Source organism: Amblyomma americanum, chromosome 3 (assembly GCF_052857255.1).
Source record: "Amblyomma americanum isolate KBUSLIRL-KWMA chromosome 3, ASM5285725v1, whole genome shotgun sequence".
Taxonomy (NCBI): Eukaryota; Metazoa; Arthropoda; class Arachnida; order Ixodida; family Ixodidae; genus Amblyomma; species Amblyomma americanum.
The window spans coordinates 64,869,078-64,889,639 of NC_135499.1; the positions used below are offsets into that span (position 1 = coordinate 64,869,078).

The following is a 20,562-nucleotide window of genomic DNA, read 5'->3' on the forward strand; positions in this document are numbered from 1 at the left end:
ACATGTTCCATGATTTTGCATGGCATACTTGTTAAAGAGATGGGGCGGTAATTAAGGGGTGATTCTTTGTTACCTGATTTGAAGACCAGAACAACCTTCCCCACCTTCCAATCACTAGGTATGGTGCCTGTGGAAAGTGATTGTGCAAACAGTTTTGATAGATATGCTGCAGATACCTGCTGCTGGGAAGGTATAGATAGAAGGTATAGGTATAGAATGGTATAGATACCTACTGCTGGGTAAGGCTGGTCACTGTACAGAAGCAATAAAATGCTTTTGGCCTGCACCATGTCACTGCTTATGTTAATACTCCCTCCGGTTTTTCCACCTTCCTACACAGCGTGAGCTGCAAAAAGGTGGTGCAGTTCTTTACCTGCAACAGGGATTCCGCTTCAGATGCCAGCTGTAGGCCAATTGCAAATACATTGGCTGTTGCTGAGTGCATAGAAATGCAGCCTGGCCTTGACAGTCAGGGCATAGCAAACTGGTTGAAGCCCTCACCACGTTCCAAAATGGCATCAACCATTGCGAAACCAACACTGCCTTCTGCCAGGTTCTGCCGTCCTCCAATTGGTGGACCCTCTTTAATTCAACCCTTCTGTCTCTTGAAAAAAAGGGCTTGACCACACCATTCCTTGGAAGCTGCTCTTTGTTCAAACCCAGTAGGGGGCTAGCACCCAAAAAGGCTGCCCGAACCTAGAGAGGCATACTTCTAGTTGAACTGGCAATGCCCTTCAAGTTACACAAATGCAGATTGCGGGTTCAGTACCAGCAGTGCCATCACTGTCTTTGCTTCTACTTTCCGTCTACAGTCTGAAAGAGTCACTGAAATCCATTTCTCAAGTGCAATTGAAAGCCCCAGAATGCCTCTCTGCAGCGCTGTCTCTGCTTCGACAGATAGCTGGCTTAGTATTGATGTAATGCGATCCCTCCGCGCCACTCCCATATCATTTTCCCACCTGGAAGTAGGGATCGGGGAAGTCAAATTCGAGCAGGCAGTGTTCCCGCATGTCCAACAGACTCCGCACTGTCAACGAGCCATAGGCACTGCATGAGAGAGAGAAAAAGGAGGGGGGAGTGAGTGCGCAAACCCATGCATGAGGAGACATGCTCCACAGACAATCAAACTTGTTTGTCCTGTTCCTCCACATGATCTCTCGCAATGCTCCTGCAATGCTCACAAGTGACAGCGAAATTTTTTGGCACAGCTTCTTTATTGCTACGAACCATTACGCACAAGGGCACCTTACAGAAGCAACTCTGCTTTTCTAAAAATGTGCTGTGAAGCTGAGGCACCTGCACCAAAATGCGTGTGCACAGCTCGCGTGAAAAAAAAAACACACACACACACTAGTTCTCACTTTCCTCACCTCCGAGCAGTTGTTTGCACTCAGCTGATGGATCACATGTCAAGGCTACTTAATGCCATTCCTGCAACCCGTTTGTGGCAACATACCCCATTTTCACAACTGCATCCGGCCTCTACTATGACACCTTGCCTACTAACAACCTCTAGAGATACTGCCTCGTTTTTGGACACACTACATTTGTTCTGCATAACAGATATTATATAAAAAAAAATGAAATTATGTCCTAATTTGCCTGTTATTTTAGTACCATCTCTTTCCCTAGCAGTGTCCACCTGTACATTTCATGTAGTATCCACAAAGTGCCCAAGACCTGAAATTTCATGTGATACCCAATATGAACATTAATGGCTTCGCATGCGACACTCACTGCATGCTATAATTCAGTGCAAAGTTCACTGCTTGTGTACTGCTTTCTTGTAAATAACTATGGCTTAACGCCGGTCCTCTGAGCACTGCCATTAGTGTTGGCTGTGCTCCCATTTCTTGCTTGGCAAGCTCACTTTTTCATCTCGGAGCTCATCAAAAAATAGACAACAAGATTGCTTCAAAGAGGCACCGCAGAAATGCCTCAGCCAATGCAGTGACGGATACCAACTACACTTGCAAGTCGCACAAGTTCTTTCAGTACACAGTGAACAAGACAGGTGTGAAGCATGGCTCACACCACACTTGTAGACAGAACACTCAACACATTCCAAAAATGTGGAAGCCTCCATAGCTCTCCAACAAGTATCACTCAACGGTAAGCCTGTTATCTGTGCATGCTATATGTGCCAACAGGGCTCCTCGCGTAGGGGATATGCAAGAGGCCACCTGTCTTTGATGATGGTTGTGGCATTAAAGGCCTGTCATTTTAGAACGTTTTCCATTTTCTTCTACATTATTGCCTTGTTAGTTGTTTCCTTTCGATTTTCATTTTATGTAACACCCACTCCTGCCAAGGACCTTTGCACAAATGCTGGCAGTATAAATGGAATGAATAAACTAATAAATAAATAAACATGGGCACACTTAGAGTAGCCTCAGCTCACCATGCAGAAAATGCAACAGCTACACCTGCACCTACCTTGCAAACAAAACAGGAACCATATCCTACTTTTGGTTGCGGGTAAGAATTTCCAACAACCATGCTAACCAGACCTTGTAATGAAGATATGGAAAGTCAAAAGCAAAAAAAATCTCTCTTCTCTAGCTCTCTCTAGGTCTCTAAATCTCTAGCTTTTCATCCCTTCCTTAAAAGAGTTTTCATGGGAAAATCACGAAATATGCCTTTGTGGCCTCTGAAAACTCAAAGAAGAAAAGCCACCAGCCAGCGGTCTCGGCAGCCACAGGTGACAGTGCGAATTATGCTGATAACTAACAAACAGGCCTGTGCTTGCACACTGAAATGTGTGCCCTTCAACAGTGTCCACTACAGTAAAACCTCATCAAAACTGAAGTCCCTAGACTAGCTTTGCCAAGTAGCGAAAGATATAGATATTCGTGCCGTGTGTTGCGTTGGGATATGCGAAACTTGTGAGTTCATTTTTGCTGTCCTGTGTGAAAAACATGTGAATGAACTTCGACGCTACTATAATTAAAATTGATGCATATTTGCTTGCTTTTTGTTCAGTTCTTGCCCTAGTTATGCTAATATTATGTGCTCAAAGCTTTATTTACAGTCTGGCTTGTAGATGACTTTTTGTAGATGTTTGTAGATGGTTTGTAGATAAAGATGAAGACTTTACAGTCTTCATCTTTTTTGTGCATGCATTCTGAATGTCGCTCGCAATGTGCATGTCTGCAAAAATGACATGGTGGCAGTAACGAAAACTCTGTTCATTGTTAATAAACCAATTAATGCTTCCAATGAAACGGGGCTGATGGTTCCTATGTTGACCCTGAAAAATGAGTCTACCTGCCTTCTAAAACACGCTTCTACTTGTCATGCATCTAGTTAGTTGCATAGTCTTTAATGTAAGTGTCCTTAATAAGCAGGTGTTTACCTTCTGAATCTTTAACAACTGCGGAAGGGCGTTGTTAATTCCATCAGTTATGTACCATGTAGCTGTGTTGTTTCAAACAGAAGCAGAATACCATATAAACGCGTCTAAGGGCCGTACATTTTTTTTCCAGATTTGAGGGCCAATTTTCAGGGTGCAGCCTATATATGCGATATGCGGAAAAAAAAAATTTTTGTAAAGTAAAAAATACCAATCACGGAATGAGCGGCATTTATTCTACGTTCAATCGTCACTCGCGGAGGCTGCAGACTCTGAGCTGGTGCTGTGCTCTAGTGCATGCTCATCCCACAAGAAGTCGAACAGCATGTGCGTTGTCAATGCGTAGCCATTTTTCTACACTTCTATCGCATGGCAGAGCAGCTTTTTTTCCAGTTCAGGAAACTTGCACGGCTTGCCTCAGAAAGTCTTTTTTTGCAGCTTGTTTTCCTGACTATTGTCGGACGCACTTCTCATCCACATCAACTTTCCTGCCCGCCGCACGCTTGCCGTGTTCAAGAGCAAACTCCCGGCTGTGTAGCTATTAAGGTGCTTGCCCATCGCGCTAAAATTGCAATACATGGCAGCAGCATATGAAAGTCACAACTGCGGTGAACTAACACGCTATCACAACTCCCGTGCTTTTGACAGCCACAAAAGGCTGCAGCTGGTGACAGTGGGAGCGGCAGGAGCTCACGGCAGAGGAGAAAGTTGATGATGGTGATAACCATCCATGATAAGCAGCGCCATCCATGGGCGGCACCTGGAAGCTCTTCTGCACGTGCATTTCGAAGGCTATTCCTGCGTGGGTTGTCGAAAGTTTGGGTGCGGTCCTTACATGGGTACGTGGGTACATGGGCTATGCCCTCCTGGCATCGTACATGAGCCTCATGTTTCTTGAGGCAACAGTCTTCTTGTGATAAGAACCGTTGACTTGTTTACATAATCTGGCAAGCTTGTTGTGCAAGGTGTTGCTGCCGTGTGCCGCGTTGCAAAACAATGACCTTAAACGGGCAGCCAGCCTTCTCTGTCTTCGCTGCAAAAAAAAAAAAAAAACAAGCACAGGCTATGGCTGTCCTTCACGGCTGACGCCAGTTTTGTCAAACTTGTATAATCGCACAACTTGATGGCATTCTTTATTATGTTCATTGGTCGCACATTCCTCATGATCCGAAAGCTGTCAGAAATTGCTTGTTGTGACTTGAGGTTGGTCTTCTGCCGAGATGACTGCAACCTCAAGTCGAACTGCGTTTCGTTCTGATGTCTGATATCGTCACCTTTGTTTCTGTATGTGTTTTCAATGCTTCCCTTTTATTGCTTCACTTGTAATAAATCCCTAGCTTTAGCAGGGCTTGTGCCGTCTGTTCTCTCGTCCCGTGTTCTGCGCTAACTTCTGTAAGACATGCAGCCTATGCAGCTATGAACGCCTACTACAGTTGAACCTCGTTATAATGAAGTTGAAGGGGCCCGGCGATTGCTTCCTTATAGCCGTAGCTTCGTTAAAGCTCATGCTGACCGAGCTTCTATGGGGAACCATCATTCTTTTGTTACATCCATTACTTCATTATAAACCGTTTCATTGCAACGAGGTTCGACTGTACCTCTGTGGTTCCATAGCCACACGAGGAAACATGCCATTCAAAAGCGGTTCGTGCAGCTACTGCATTAAAAATAGCTTAGACAGCAGCGCACAAGGGATGCAGCATGCCTGAAACTGCCCGGGAAATCGGCCGCCACACTGCGTACTTTTGCCGTCCTCACAGTTAGCGGCAAAACGCCATGTAAATTAAACTTGGAGTGCGTTAGTGGCATGTCTTCCTTCTTGTCCGCACCTACATCATTTACCACAATTTTCACTGTCCGCGATGGCAAAACCATGACTCTGCAAGGTCTCCCAACACACCACTCAGATGCATGCAGCCGCACTGCCCGAGTGTGTTAGGAAGAACATAACGGATGGTGCGAGCAGCGCAAGAACCAGGGCTGGGTGAGAAGGAACTTGTTTCTACTTAAGGTATCTTCGATTTGGCTGCACTTTCTGCACCAGTTCAAGGAGTGCAGCACTTCTGCATTCGTTTTGCAAATGCAGCGCGCGCCCGCTGCACTTACGTCTTTGTTTTGCAAAAGTGCTGGACTAGTGCAGCAAACGCTCTTGGCTGGCTTGCACTCTCCCAAGTAGAAATGCAGCTGTAGTAAATATGGCGGCGTCCATGTTTAGGTCGGAGAAGCGAAGAAGATATAACAGTAGCCTCTAAATGCAACAATGACAGTTCTTTCTTGAAAAGATGATGATGATGATGGATTTTTATGGCACCAGTGCATTTGTGGCCAAAGAGTGTCATGGCACAAGGTATTTTTCTTCTACTCAAGGCGGGGTCAAAGACCCATTTCCCAAGCGTTTCAGCCTTAATAAGCCAAGCACCAAGCCAGGGGAAAGCTTGTACCCATTGTACCCCCAGTGGATTCCCAGTGGCACTGGAAATCGAACCCCACACCTCCCACATGCGAGGCGGAGTTTTTTGAAAGGATGAGGTAGGGAACTGTTCATGGCGTCATAAGGTTTCGTCGATTTGGCTCCACATTCTGCACCAGTTCAGGAGCTGCAGCAGTCACGCACTCAATTTTACAGTGCAGCCAGCACCACCTGCTCTTCAGCACTCGATTTGACTTCGTGCTGCACAAGTTCTGTACTTCTGCACTAGCCTCCCGGTGATTTTTCTTCTTGTGCAAGTGGTGCAAGGCGCTTGGTACGCTCCGTAGCAGACGGCCCCACGGCCATGCTTGTTAGTGAGCGGCATTGAGACCATGGTTAAGACGGCCGCATACCTGTGCTAGACACGGAATCTGCGCCGTGCCCTCACCAAACAACTGAAATGACAGTGCATGTACTACTGGGCACAAAAGTTTCCGCGACGCGAGTTCTAGGAAAAAGGTTTATTGTAGCTCCACTTCGCTACCCAGTCACCTGATATTGTATGAAGGCATTAAAGGCTGTGGAAACCTGTTTTCCCCCCTCCATTTCAACGCGGCCCACCTTCATCGTCGGCCGTCAGGACAGCACCGGTTGGGCGAGGAGGGAAGTCTCCCTCATGGGGGAAAGAGAACGGCGACGGGAGCGCCACCTCGTAGGTTACGCGAAATTATGCGGGACTGGACAGAGTCTCTTCGGGATCCAGCCAGCTTCGTGAGCGGTTGCAGCCGCACGCTCTCGTCACATTCCGCGGCAGGCGCACGGGGATCCGTTGTGCCTTGCCGCTGGACTTCTGGTTCCAGGCAGCGAAGTGCGCGCAGCAAACGCGCGCTCTGGCCGCCTTCCCCAGCAAATGCTAGGGAATGGCTTTGCCCCAAGAATGCGGCACGCACGGGAAAACCCGGCTGCCATTGTCGGCGCATACAAATGTTTGCCGCCGATACTTCCGAAGTCGCGCCCCTGCCCCAGCCGGTAAGTCGGAAGTCCTTCTTATGTTGCCTTCTATTTCCGAGGAATGCCTCGTTGTTGTTTTGTAGCTAGCTGGCCCACTCTGTGTATTGATTGCAAGTGTAATAAATAGTATATGAGTGTTAACGCTTTGTCATTCCTTCCCTTTGTCCCTCGAGCATAAACCCCATCCGCAGTTAGCGAGCGGGAATGCGGCATCCGCGAAGTGGGAGTGCGGGCGGGGCGAAAGGCTGTCCCTCCTATATTTCCACAAGGCCTAAATGCTCCTTCCTCTCTTCACAATATCAGGTGACTGGGTAGCAAGGTGGAGCTGCAATAAACGTTTTTCCTATAATTCGCATCCCAGAAACTTTTGTCCCCAGTAGTATGTGTGTGTATGCATGCATGTGCATGCGGCTGTATGTGCGTAAGCGACTGGCTGGCATGGCACAGTGCGTATGGGTTCCATCTTTCTGTACAGCCTCGCACGTTGCTTTACATCATTTCTCTTTTGTGTGCAAATATAATTATTGCACGCAGCATGACTGAGTGTTTCAATAAGAGGTAGATGGTGAGATGTTTTTTTAATGCGTGGGTGATCGCAACGTTTGTGATGACTCACTGCAACAACAGTACCTCCACTTACAGCAACGACTGGCCTTGAGGTCGCCATCAGCCCACGCCTTCACCTGCCAGTTAGTCTGTGGTAGTCACTCCACTGTCACCGTTCGCCGACAGTAATGTGAGTGTTTAAGTTCAATATCAGGCAACTCTTTTCTTCGGCAATTAGGAGACTAAGGAAGTCACTTTTCAGATAGAACAGCAACAGCCTGAATCATGCGTATAAACTGTCAAAGGACATCTTGAGCAGAAGTCTGAATAACCTCTTGAATTCAAAAGTTTGTTGCCTTTTCGAAGTATTCATTGGCTCAGTGACTGTCAACAAGCCTGTGCCACTTTGCACACCACGACGGAAAGGGCGGTGTCAAAATCTTCATCACTTTTGGAATTAAAAAATTCATAGCCGCTCCCCGAGATGCGCCACTTTGAACAAATGCACAGCGTTCAATGCAACTAGCATAATCCCGTGCATACGTTAAACCACGCAACAAACACCAACACAAGGCCGTAGCAGACGAACGTTTCTGCACTTTCGCACTCGATTTGGCTGCTGCACCAAGAGCACTAGTGTCAGGCTACACTCGCACCGCAAGAATTGACGCTGCACTAGCACGACACTTTTGTGAATAAGTGCAGAAAGTGCAGCCAAATTGAGGAGACCTATAAGTGAAACTTAAGCGGTCAAGTTGAGCCTCGTGGGCAGCATTACAGTGCATATTCGTTAATCGTCTGAGTATATACATGCAAGGACTCTTTTTTCCTATGAAACGTCTATTTCTGGGAGCTGGTTCATGGAGACACATCCTTGGGATTTCCTGCCTGAAAAATTCTTAATGTGGTTTGGGATTTTGGTGCCCGTTGATGTCGGCGGCACGCAGTTGGCTCTAATTTGGTGGCGTCACCAAGGCTAGCAGACGACCGGGCTTGCACTCAACCATTCGTTTTGGAAGCAGCCACTGACAAGCTGCACTTGAACTGATGCTGCACACTGGCGGCACCACCCCGCTACTCCACGGAACTAGTGCAGCAAGTGCAGCCAAATCGAAGAGGCCTTATGCAAAGCTTATCTAGGGGCTTTAGTTAAAACGTTCCTGCTTACACAGTAGTTTCGGTTTAAGAGTAGTGAAGTCAAATCCTCGACTCTACTCCACTGAACATAGTAAAATCTTGTGAATTCAACCCCCCTTAATTTGGAAATTCGGATAATCCGAACTAGAAGCGCAGACTGGCCAATGCCCATGTAAGCCTATGGCATCGGAAACTCATTAATTCGGACATGGGCAGGTTCACACTGGTTAATTCGGATGAGCAGTTGCATATAACCCACGCAGCCAGCGATAATCTAAATATAGTTCCCCCAACCTGAATTGCTTGAAACAGTGGCGCCCGCACATCTTGGGTGTGCGTGTTATGGCAGGCACGATGACGACTGGAAGTTTTGATGAAATTTAGCTCAGCCACAGCCACACAGTTTCGGTTTCGCTTTTCTAACTTTCATGCCATTCCGCAAGTGCCATCGGGTGTTTGCATCAGCCAGTCGCGTCGTTACGGATGCTGCTTGGTGTGTCATTGGTCTTATTTTTACTCTGGGATGGTGTCAGGCCATTCCAACGCCTACGCACATTTTCCTCACTTGCATCCACGTGCTTCTTCCACTCTTCCAGTATGATGAAATGCGTTGTTCACAGTCCGTGCGGTGAAGCATCCTCAAAACGCGACGGGGCCGTTTGTGAAGGGGCACCACTGCTACTGCATTGCACTGCGAAAACGGTTGCGAAGGCTTTATGATTTTAGAGCAATTCTTCGACACTCCCAACTGTGTGCGCAAAATAAAGCACTTAATGAAACCGCAAAAAATTGTTGCTTGGTTTTCATCTGAAATGTAGACAACCATCGTCCAGGTGTTCATTAGGTAAAATTACTACGATGCAAATGGTTTTCGGCAGTTTTAACGGGATAGTGTTCAGGAGCTAGTGTTGCAGAAAATTCGGCATCGGCATTGTTGGCCATGAGCAAAACAGTAAAAAAAATCCCCAGAGACGCAACCTAGGAGGCCGGTGGGGCACCTAGGTCACGTAACTTTTCGGCGTCATCACAACTTGCCCACCGGATTGAGAGCAAACTGCTCACCGTTGCAAGTGGCAGTTATATTAATGATTGGTCGTGAGAGGTTACTCGGGAAGAGCAACCTGGGTCGCACAAGGACCTCCGGTGACAGCACCTGCCATCGCAGGGCAGTGGCGCATCGCTAACTGCTGCGCCACTGTGCCAGGAGTGGTATGAGGACTCCCAGGGATCTATGAATGTTTAGTAGAGAGTGACCAATTCTGTGTATATGAGTATTAAGCCATACAGCTATCGTGTCATACCCTTAAGTAGGAACTTAAGAGCCCCTCCAATTTTTTTTTTAAAGCCATTTTCTGCCCCTTGAAGGTCGCATTAACAGGGTTTACTGTAATGCATTTTTTATCTGCATAAACTGCACCAGCTTATCGCGCACATACCAGTTAACACGTACTGTTTATACTTTTTATTGTGCATGAGTGCAACGGAATCACGGTGGTTGTGTTGTCCCCAAGGGCAGCTCGGCAGACTAATGCGGCACAACAACGGCAAGTCATAAATAAGGCCAGAGGAAAACTGTAGTCAAGTAAAGCCAACTGGAGCTATGATGGCAATGATGAGCACAATCCATGGAACTCTCTTCACGACAAAATCTAACCGTGCAGTGGCCCTTCTGCAGAGTTCGACGTGAGTTTGACGTCCGTGCCTTGCCAAAGCTGGGACAAAAATACCAGGTGCTCAGCATAAATCATTCATTTTATCATGTTATCATTCATGATAACATAATATCATTCATGTTCTCGAATGTGGTACAAAGATATCGGCGCTGGCATGTGAGAGAGATCCTTCCCTTAGGAATTCAAAGGATATTAACCCTCTAAATATTGCCATGTATAAGTCGACCTTTTTTACAAAAATGACCATTGAAACTGGGAGAATTGCCGTACATGCAGCGCCAGCCTATCTGCGAGGTCTAACGTAGTTGCACCTGAGCCATGGGTAGTACACACCCCGTGCCGAAGACCATTCGTGGCAGGATACATGGAGCTCCAAGTGTAAAAAAAATGGCGTTAATTCATTTGTAAAGTGGTTCTGGTAAAAAGAAATTCGAATTGCGCTGAATTTACCCGGCTTGCTTACACTGGTGATTGCTTTACCAGACAGACACTTACAGAGCAAACCACGGGCGTAGCCAGGGGGGTGGCTTATGGGGCTTCAGCCCCCCCCTCGAAATTTTTTTGTACTGTTATGCACCGCTGACCAAAACAACCAGCGGCTCTTGAGATCGTGCTGCATTTTGTCTACAATGTCTTTTTCACGGTCGAAAAGACATTTCGGTGTGAACATTGTGAAATCGGGCTAGATTTCGTGGCAATTAACGCCCATGCACCTGGAGTCACATAATGCAAGGAGCCCCGTCTGAGAACAAAGCTTGAAGGGCGTTTCGATGACGAGCAGGTTCTTCGCGGCATCTCGTGGCAGCCGCGGAATCTACGGAGTGCATGGATTTCAATTCTGAAACGTTATGGATATAAACTTCTCATAAACTTTGTCCTTTACATAGCGAAGCAGCAAAACCAATGCAAGCAAAAGGCTCTGCTCTTTCAAGACCATAAACGTGTAATTAGCAAAACGTATGAATATTCATTAGCCTTTAAAACTTCTGAAATTTTTGCCATTTTTCGTAACAGTTAGCATCATGATCAAAGTTATCATGCGAATATGAAATTTACGAGGGCATCATTAACCAATTTGGCCGACCTTGCTCATTGAAAGCCCGGCCCATACGGCGTTTCCCAACAAACACTCTCGGATATTGGGTAGTTCAACTTGTCGCATCATGTGTGGCTTTCAGTTGTCCTTTTCCTTCTTTTTCTTAGCTACCTGCTTTTACTTCTTTTCTGAACCAGACCAATACCCTTCATTAATTTTCTGTGCGGAATGATTGCTACCACTTTGCAGGCAGCAAAAATACACATTTTTGTATTGATTTCTGCATCTTTCTCTATTATTCTATCCATATGCGTGGCGCTGTCGCGACCACAGCATGGCCCAAATACATATCAGGATTTCTGCGATCATAGTTTTATTCTTGAAGTATAGTCTGTCTTTCTATGTGTAAAGGTTACTATCTGTGATTGCAAAACATGTTTATTTGGCTTGTTTGACATATTATATAGAGCAACATTAACTTAGGTATGTAGATTTAGTAGAGAATATACGTATATCTAAGCCTCTTCTTGCCATGTTTTGTGTATGCATGCAGTGAACTTTGTGCCCAGCAACGCTTTATTGCCCTTTCTTAAGCTGTATCTTCGCATTTGTGATATTCCATTGTATCTTTGCATTTCTAATGTATATATCGCAGAACTCCTTCTTTCTATATGTGCTTTCTGTTGTGATTATAATGTAGTGGCAATTACAATACTCGACCGGTGACAGCTGCACCCGCCCAATACACTGGAACGAAGGACAGCATCACTGAGATTTTTTTCTCGCCATTGCATATGTACAAAATTTTAAACAAGGTTCTTGAATGACAAAGATTCGTTAAAATATTTGTCCTCAACTTGATTATTCATATCAGGGACATGCACTATACTTTGCTGGTTTCCAACTGATATAGTTCTAAAATTCATGAGACATTTTCTTTACTTACTAAATAGACAAAAAAAGATGGAAGCACTCATATCTGTTATTTCTGTCACATTTTTGGGGACATACGAATATATTCTTTTATGAAAAATGCATATTTTACTTGTCTGGACAGTGTGTAGCGTTCACGAATTTGTCTGCAGCATCTAATACGCAATATAATTGGCAATGGCAATGCAGTTATGACTAATGTATTTGATCCCTCTACAAATTCTATGAGGAGGAGGCCACGCTGCAACATGAGCCCCCCTCGAACAAAATTTCTGGCTGTGCCACTGGAGCAAACTTCAGGTAACCTCCAGTACATGCCTGAATCTGAAATTACCTAACAAGAGGGCGTCATTTTATTGCCTTTAATTTCCATTTGCCTCTTACTGCCGGCTTTGCGACTGTATCATTATTGCTTTGAGCAGCACACATGCCATCAGGCCATCCTGTGGGGAGCTATATAATGTGGGGCGGGGCGTGAGGTGGCGGGCAATGTGTCGACTTATGTTTGCAGTCAGCTTTACAGTATATAATGCACGTTATGACCTTTGCAGAGGTTTTCTAGGATGTGTTCGTGAAATTTGCACACCCCCTTTTTGAAGCCTTAACTTACAAAAAGAAGTGCGCAATTACACGGGTAAATACGGTAAGTGGACGATCTTATGCCATTTTGGTTAAGCCCTACTACTGTTAACTACATAGTTTTCGCCCAGCTCCGGCCAACTACGATTTAACGAGGTTTGAATGCATTTGACGCAATTCAATTCGCAGAATTCAAGGTGAAGATACAAGATGGGGACAAGAGCTCATTTCCCACACCAACAATGTCCAGGAACACTGAGAAGAAGGACATCAGAGAAGGAAGAAAGGAATCTCACCCTACAGTCTCGGCCCCATTCCAGTCATAAATGGCAGAAGCCACTGCCAGCATAGCACTATGAATCTAATCACACACTTAAAGCTCGCACACTGTTTTCAGTTGTACTTCCACAGTGCTGTAGTACTACACAGGAAATATCTGGCCATTTAGCGCAACACGGAACGTCAGTGCGGAGGCGAAGAGTCGGAAGCGACAAATGGAGAGTAAAAACAACAGGCAGCGCCATCTAGCAGTAGAAGCTGAGTACAGAAGTCACAAATGTCAGGCAGACTCTAATTGCAACACATACATCGCTGCAAGAATCGGATTGATCATCTGTAGGCATGTGCAAATATTCGATAATTTCAAATATTCGGGCAAATAGTGAAGTATTTGATATTTGATTCGACTCGAATTTTTGGTATTCGAAATTTCGTAAGTATTCGTCTAGAGCGGATAATGTTTCTGGAACTCCTGCTACGTGTGGTTATGGGTCAGCGTACCTCTCTCGGGATAGCAGCATGGCACACGCGCAACCAAGGCCCTGACTTCGCACCTTGTGCCTGCACTGCCACGAGTATGCCGGAGCCAGTCTGTGCATACTGGCGGCAACAGATACGAGCGGCACGTTACAAACTAAAGCTGGATACATTCAGAAACAAGCTTCTATGACTTTCCAGTAGGAGCTATGTCCACAAGCCACCGGCTTTCAGGCCTGTGCAGTTCGCTTGAGAGCATTTGATAACAGAATGCTTGTACAGACTGTTGCGCCACCCACAGCAAAATTCTCTCAGCCTAACTGCTGGCTTGGCTGCACTCAGATTTTGCACAAAGGTGGTATTTGGGGTAGTTTTTTTATTTATATTAGTTTAGTTAAAGTAATTGCCGGAATCAGTGAGAATCAGTTGAAAGTTCACATCGTATGCAGTGATGCCGCATCCAAAAAAAAGCGCACTTTCACAACAGCTGTACTGGCAGCACTAGCTCTCGTTGGCAGCAGAATTAGAAAAATAGACAAATGCGAGACATAAAGCAAAGAGCGGTCCCTAAGGGCCAAGAGAATGCATTGCTGGAACAGCTACTATGAAACCGTCTTTTCTGGTCTAGTCTAGCATTGCTACACACAATGCAGACGTTCAATTAATTCTCACTGATTCAGTCAACCAGTCATGTACCTGACTGAAACATCGCATATGACAAAAATACCATCAAATGCCACATCACTGCAAAATCTGAGCATGATCAAGCAAGCGCTTTAGCCGGGATAAACACCTTACAGCCCTCTCCAGGCTAATCAAAATGTTTGTGTATCTTCAGCTCCAATGCTACAGAAATCCAAAATTTTACAATGCATGGCGGATACAAAATTTAGATAATATTACTGTTGGTATTATATTTATTGAGAAATTTTTGCAAGTTTTTCAAATTCATATTAAAGAGGGTCTACAGTATTTGTGCTGCCTATGTGCCAAATGCTACTGAAAAACAAACAAGCAATAGTTGAGCACATAATAACCTTGACAAGAAAAATACAGATAATCTCAATATTTCAAGCACTCTAGGAGGCCAAAATTTCTTTGCATTATTCAGAATTCAAATCAAAAGGTGTTTGGTCGAATGAGGATACGATGCAGTGTGTTGCACGTGTAGCTAACTGCACTCGGGATTCACCAATATGTGCTATACTGCTCCAGGACAACTTTCTGTGGCTCTGCAGCTTGGCTATGCAGGAAATGCAAGGAGATGAAACTTTGTCCCTATGCTGTGGGGAGTGTGTTGTTCATTGTTCGGGCTAGCGGTGCACAGGAGCGAAACGGGGAAGCTTTAGGAAAGACGGTGCGGGCCAATAGGCTTGAGGCAGCCCACTTCCCATGGCATGAGGACAAAGGCCTATCTCTTTCTCTATCCTGCCTAGCCTTAGCTGCAGAGCCACAGAAAGTTGTCCAGGAATTAGGGGTGTGCGAATATTGAAATTTTGAAATACGAATCAAATACGAATATGAAGAAAAAATGGCTTCGAATTTCGAATCGAATATCGAATATCTGTTCAGTACAAAAAAAATTTCCAGAAAATGAGAAACAAGCAAATGTTGTTGCCCTTGTTTTTTTTCAATACAGTGTATGGTCTTTGCAACTAAAATAAGCAGAACTAGACTGCCTCAGTACTGTTTAAAAAATATGTACACAGAAATGTATACTATTGATTAGACAGCATAACAGTCTCCAAGCTGCAATGAGATCATGCAAAACAAAATCCATAAAATTACAAGACTGGAAACAAAAAAAAAGAATGATGACTAGTAAAACCTCATTCATTCAGAGTTCAAGGGACTGGAAGAAATGCCCGGTTCATCCGAAGGCCTAGGTTTATAAAATTCCCCGCGCCTCCCTAAAAGGAAAAAAAAAAGCCTGCCGAAAATGCGAAGATGCAGTAAGGCCCTATAAGGCAGCTCTATCGCGCTAACATCTGCAAGCCCGTGACGAGCCGCTCGTTTTAGAGTGCTGGAAGAACAGCACAAATGGAAGCAAGGGACCCGGGAACACACACTGCAGCGTTGGAATTAACCGCAAGCCGGTTTCTAAAAAGAAAAATAAATCGCCTGTGATGCGCCAGTCAGCGTCCAAAAGCCGCACGGAGCTGGGATTCGACCACCGGCGAATGCCTGAGTTGACAGTTGCAGTTGCCACAGGGCAGCGGCGAAGCTCAGAAACCGAAACGACGCGGCCAGGATGTTTTTTGCCCTAGCGACAGGGGCCTTCCGATCGTTGTCACGCTTGCCGTTACACCCGCTAAAGAGGTGCGCGGGTTACAATGCACCATGCAATAGGCGGGATTTTTACAGGATCGCTTGCCCTATTGTGACAACTCGACGAGCCCGTTCAGGAGGCTCTCGCGAGATTCCGCAAGTAGGCTTTCCCGCATAGCGTAATTCATAAAACGGGATGACGGAGGTCACGCTCGGAGAGTTATGAAGGCCACAGGACGCATTCTTCGGATGTGGGCATTGAATATGTAACGTATTACCGAAGCATTAAAAAAAAGCGCGATTTCGCGTTGCTGTTGTTCGAAGCGGGCCGTCGGCCATCTGGTTCGCAGCACGTGTAATGTGTGGGAAAGCCCACTTGCGGAATTTCGCACGAGGTCAAGCCTAGCGGCGTCGAAGTGCGATCGGTCCGCGTGATAAATGACGGGGAAGGAAGGAAATAGGACCTGTATCGTTTTCCTAAAATTTTTAACTCGATCATCGGCTAATTTTCCCAGATATTTCGGTTTTGCCACGGTCGAATTTATGAAAGTCGGCGCAGTATAAGATCGCTGGCGAGTATTCGGGAATTTTCGAATATTCAGAAATTCTCGAATATCAATTTCTCGAATGCGAATATGAATCGAATATCAAACATATTCTATTCGTATTCGAAATTTCGAATATTTGCACACCCCTATCGGGAATACAGACCATACTATGCATACCATATAATTGCGTGCAAGAGCCGCACTTTTTTTCCATGCATGAAAATAATTTCTTTTTGAAGTAAAAACAACACACACCAAACAGGGAATGAGTGACACTTATTCTACAGTCATCATCACTTGTCGAATCTTCCCGAATCCGAGCTGGTGCTGTGCTCCAGTCGAATGCACCATCGTCCAATGCTGAATTTCCTGCCCTCCGCACAGTTGCCGTGTTCGAGAGCAAATTCTATGACTTTCAATTTAAAATCAGCCTCGTAGCTATTAAGATGCTCAACCATTGTGCCAAAATTCCAATGCTCAGCGGCAGTTCATGAAAAAAAAAAGCAAGTAGCACACGAAAGCAACAACGCACATGGATTTGACAGCTCAAAAATCTGGCGCTGGTGATACTGATATAGATATGGATAGCTGGAGGTCGGGGAGGAAGAAGAAATTTCACGATGGCGGTAGCGGTGGCCTTGAAAGCTAATTCTTCGTGAGTCATGGAAAGATTAGTTCCTTAAAAGGATCCTTACAAGGATCTTTTTTTTTTTTTTAATATTTCCTTCAGAAAAACAGGGTACGGCCCATACACGAGCGCAGCCCTTAAATGTGTTTGTACGGTATATACCGTATTTGCTCGCATTATTTGCGCACCCCCAACTTTTTACCCCAATTTTTGAAAAAAAAAAAAATTTACTCGCATATTTTGCACTCTCTGCTATGCCAGACCACCAGCAAGTACACGGGTGTATGCACGACAGGCTTGAGAAGATCAGCACGGCCGTATCGCTGTGTGCAGTTGTGAAAGGTTCAAGTGGCAAAGGCAAGAATTGTGTGCCATTTACCTGGCTCGCTAGCATTGTTGGTTGCTTTCCCGGACAAACAGTTGGACGTGCACCCGAATCAAAACTACTGAACAGTTAGCTGTTCAGATGCTACCGTGGTACCAGTGCATAAAAGTGGTTCAAAAAGCTCTGTTGTTAATTATCGACCGATTTCTTTAACCAGTGTGTGCTGTAAAACATTGGAGCACATAATATATAGCGCAGTCATCAAACACCTTGACTCTCGTGATTATTTTACAGAAGTTCAGGATGGCTTTAGGTCAGGTTTTTCCTGTACTACTCATTTGCTTGAGTTTTGTAATGATCTGTTTTCTTCCTATGACCGTGGCTCTCAAATAAATTGCGTATTTCTAGATTTTAAGAAAGCCTTTGACTCTGTACCTCATTTACTATTATTGAATAAGTTAGGTTGGCTTGGTCTGCACCCCACGGTAATCGATTGGCTTCATTCGTATCTTCAGGGCCGCATGCAGCGTGTTTTGATTAATGGTTCGCACTCAGATGATGTAAATGTTTCCTCAGGTGTACCGCAGGGGTCTGTTCTTGGACCCCTTCTTTTTCTGATTTATATCAATGATATTGTCTTGGATCTTACCTGCAAAGCTCGGCTATATGCTGACCACTGTGTCATTTACCATGTTGTGGAAAGTTCCTCTCATGTGTTAACACATTAACACATCAGCAAAACTTGGATTCCATCCAGTGCTGATGCTCAAAATGGAAATGTCTTTGAACGCTAAAAAATACCAATCTATTTCCTTCACTCGAAAGCATTCCCCTTTACAAACAAGTTACTCATTACATAATGTTCCCTTGCAAAAAGTACTTGAATATAAGTATCTCGGTGTTTATTTTACATTTAACCTAATGTGGACGAGGCAAGTTGAGTATATCACATCCAAGGCCTGCAGAATGCCTAATTTCTTAAAACGAAATTTCAATAAAGCGCCGTCTAATGCCAAACAACTCTTGTATTTGACTTACATACAACAAATTCTTGAATATGCCTGCCCTGCATGGAACCCCCAGTTTGCGTACTTATGTGACATGCTCGAGCACATCCAGAATAATGCTGTGAGATTTGTGTCCAATAATTACAGCTTCGCAACTATGTAGTGTCACGTCTCTTAAAAACCACCTTGGTTGAAGATCTTTAGCTAACTGTAGGAAACATTTGCAGTTGCAAATCATGCATCGCATCTATTTTGGACGGTTGAGCATTGATAACGACCAGTACCTGCTTCAACCTCACTTTTTTTTCTAGACGACTTGATCCTCAGTGGAAGATCCGAGAGATTAAATGTAAGACAGATATTTACAAAGCCTCGTACTTTCCACGGATGATCAATGAGTGGAACAGGCTGCCGGCCGGCATCACTGAGTGCTGCACGGAAGGTCAATTCCGCGCATTCTTATCTGATGTGTGACATGGCGCGCAGTTCTTTTGCGCGTCTTTTCATTTCATTAGTTTTTTTTTTTTGAGCACGGTTGTTCTCCTTCAGTGCATGCTTTTCCTCATCTATTATTAGTTGTGTTTGGTATTTTTTGTATTTGTATTTTTGTATTTGTATTGTATTTTCGTTATCCTCTGTACTTTCGGCCAAACGAGCAGAAGTCATTGTGTTTCCCCCCCACCCCCCCCCCCCCCCCCCCCCGCTGCAATAATGCCTCCGGGCGCTGCAGGTATCTGTAATAAATAAGTAATAAATTTGCCACTGGTCAGCCGGGCTGCATGCAAGGGCGACGTTTTATCACCTGTTATCTGCTTTGCCTTCCACTGCTAGCTCCACAATTGTATCATGGCGCGTTTATTGCGTTGAGCTGCGTACGCGCCGTCATGCCATCCCACGGGGAACTAACTTAACGTGGGGCAGGGCAGGAGGGGGTGTACATCTTATATGCTGGCCAGTGAGGAGTGTGAGATGGGGGTCTATGTACAGGCGGCAATAGGCACATTGCATGATATGACCTCTGTACAGTTTTTTAGGACGTGTTCAGAAAATTTTTGCGTAATTTGTGCACCCCCTCTTTGAAGCACTAATTTAAAGAAAAAGTGTGCAAATTATGTGAGTAAATATGATATGTGGCCACGCAGCACTGTGGGCAAGTGACAGATCTGCAATGGCATGCAACCCATTCCAGTGTCATGCCAGTGTTGCCCGGCTACTGTTTCCTCGTGGCTGCGAGAATTTGCCGGATTCTCTGCTGCAACCAGTTTGTGTGAGAAAAGAAAGGATGCGGGAAAAGAGGGTGAAGCGTGGAACTCCCTTATGGATGTCGTCACTTGCCACAGTGACAGTCACAGTGACAGGGCAACGTGCATGGTGCACGCAGGGCAGCGAGAACACAGCTCGCGATTAGCAGTGCGTGTTAACAGCAGATTATAAGCATGGCTCATAATAAGACACATATGCTCACTGCACCTGCAGCAACATGATAATTAGATGCTCAATTAAGGGAGTCAGATGGATGATCTCCATGGCTCTTGGTGTGCAACTGCTTACTGCTAGACAGGAGACGAGCCAGTGCAGATGTGTGGTGTGCTTGAATTAAATGCCACATGCGCTCATGCATTCTATATCCTTGGGGATTTTTTCTCTCAAGAAATATAAGTTAGGGAACTGTGCCATTCGTCCGAATTACATGCCCGCAGTCAATGTCTGCTTAAGCCCCATACCTTGCACTTCCACTTTCTGTGCACACAGCAACGTTCTGCATTGCTATTAATGCTACCCTAGTGACATGTGGCAGCCAGAGGCAGATTTAAGGGCCACTCTTGAAGGGTGCAGTTGGGGGAGTGGTCCCAATTAAACCACATATTTCTTGGACTTTTTCCGTAGAAAAAAATGGGGTTCAGCAGAGGTTTCCCATTAAAATTTGTCACTCACTCTATAAATCTGCCCCTGGTGGCAGACATAGCCTTCACAGCATTGCAAAGGCAAAGGAGGGTGTTCATGTGGGACCATCACTCACAAGGGGTGATCCTCCAGGTGCTGCAGGCGGCACAGGTACTTGTTGCGAAACTGGCCAGCACGCAGGGGCGCATCATCCTTGTGTGGCTGGCTGCGCACGGCCACCTCCACAAACTGCAACAGAAATACCGCACTCCATGGGCCTGACATCACCATCAGACTGACTATGCCCACTGCAGGACAAAGGCCTCTCCTGTATTCGTCCAATTAACCCTCTCCTGTGCCAGCTGCGGCTACCTTATCTCCCCAAACTTCCTAATCTCACATGCTGACCCAACTTTCTGCTGCCCCCTGCTATGCTTGCTTTCTCTTGGTATCCAGTCCATTGCCCTTA

General features: G+C 45.4%; 1 protein-coding gene across 1 annotated transcript in view; it reads right to left on the reverse strand.

The window, feature by feature from the left end:
* LOC144124629 (4'-phosphopantetheine phosphatase) overlaps positions 1 to 20,562 on the reverse strand; it is a 207,347-nt gene that overhangs the window by 37,125 nt on the left and 149,660 nt on the right. Inside the window, exons 11-12 of the mRNA XM_077657428.1 lie at positions 20,230 to 20,342; positions 960 to 1,047 (exon numbers count right to left, since the gene is read on the reverse strand). Coding sequence (XP_077513554.1) covers positions 960 to 1,047; positions 20,230 to 20,342 — 201 coding nt within the window. The remainder of the gene's footprint in view (positions 1 to 959; positions 1,048 to 20,229; positions 20,343 to 20,562) is intronic.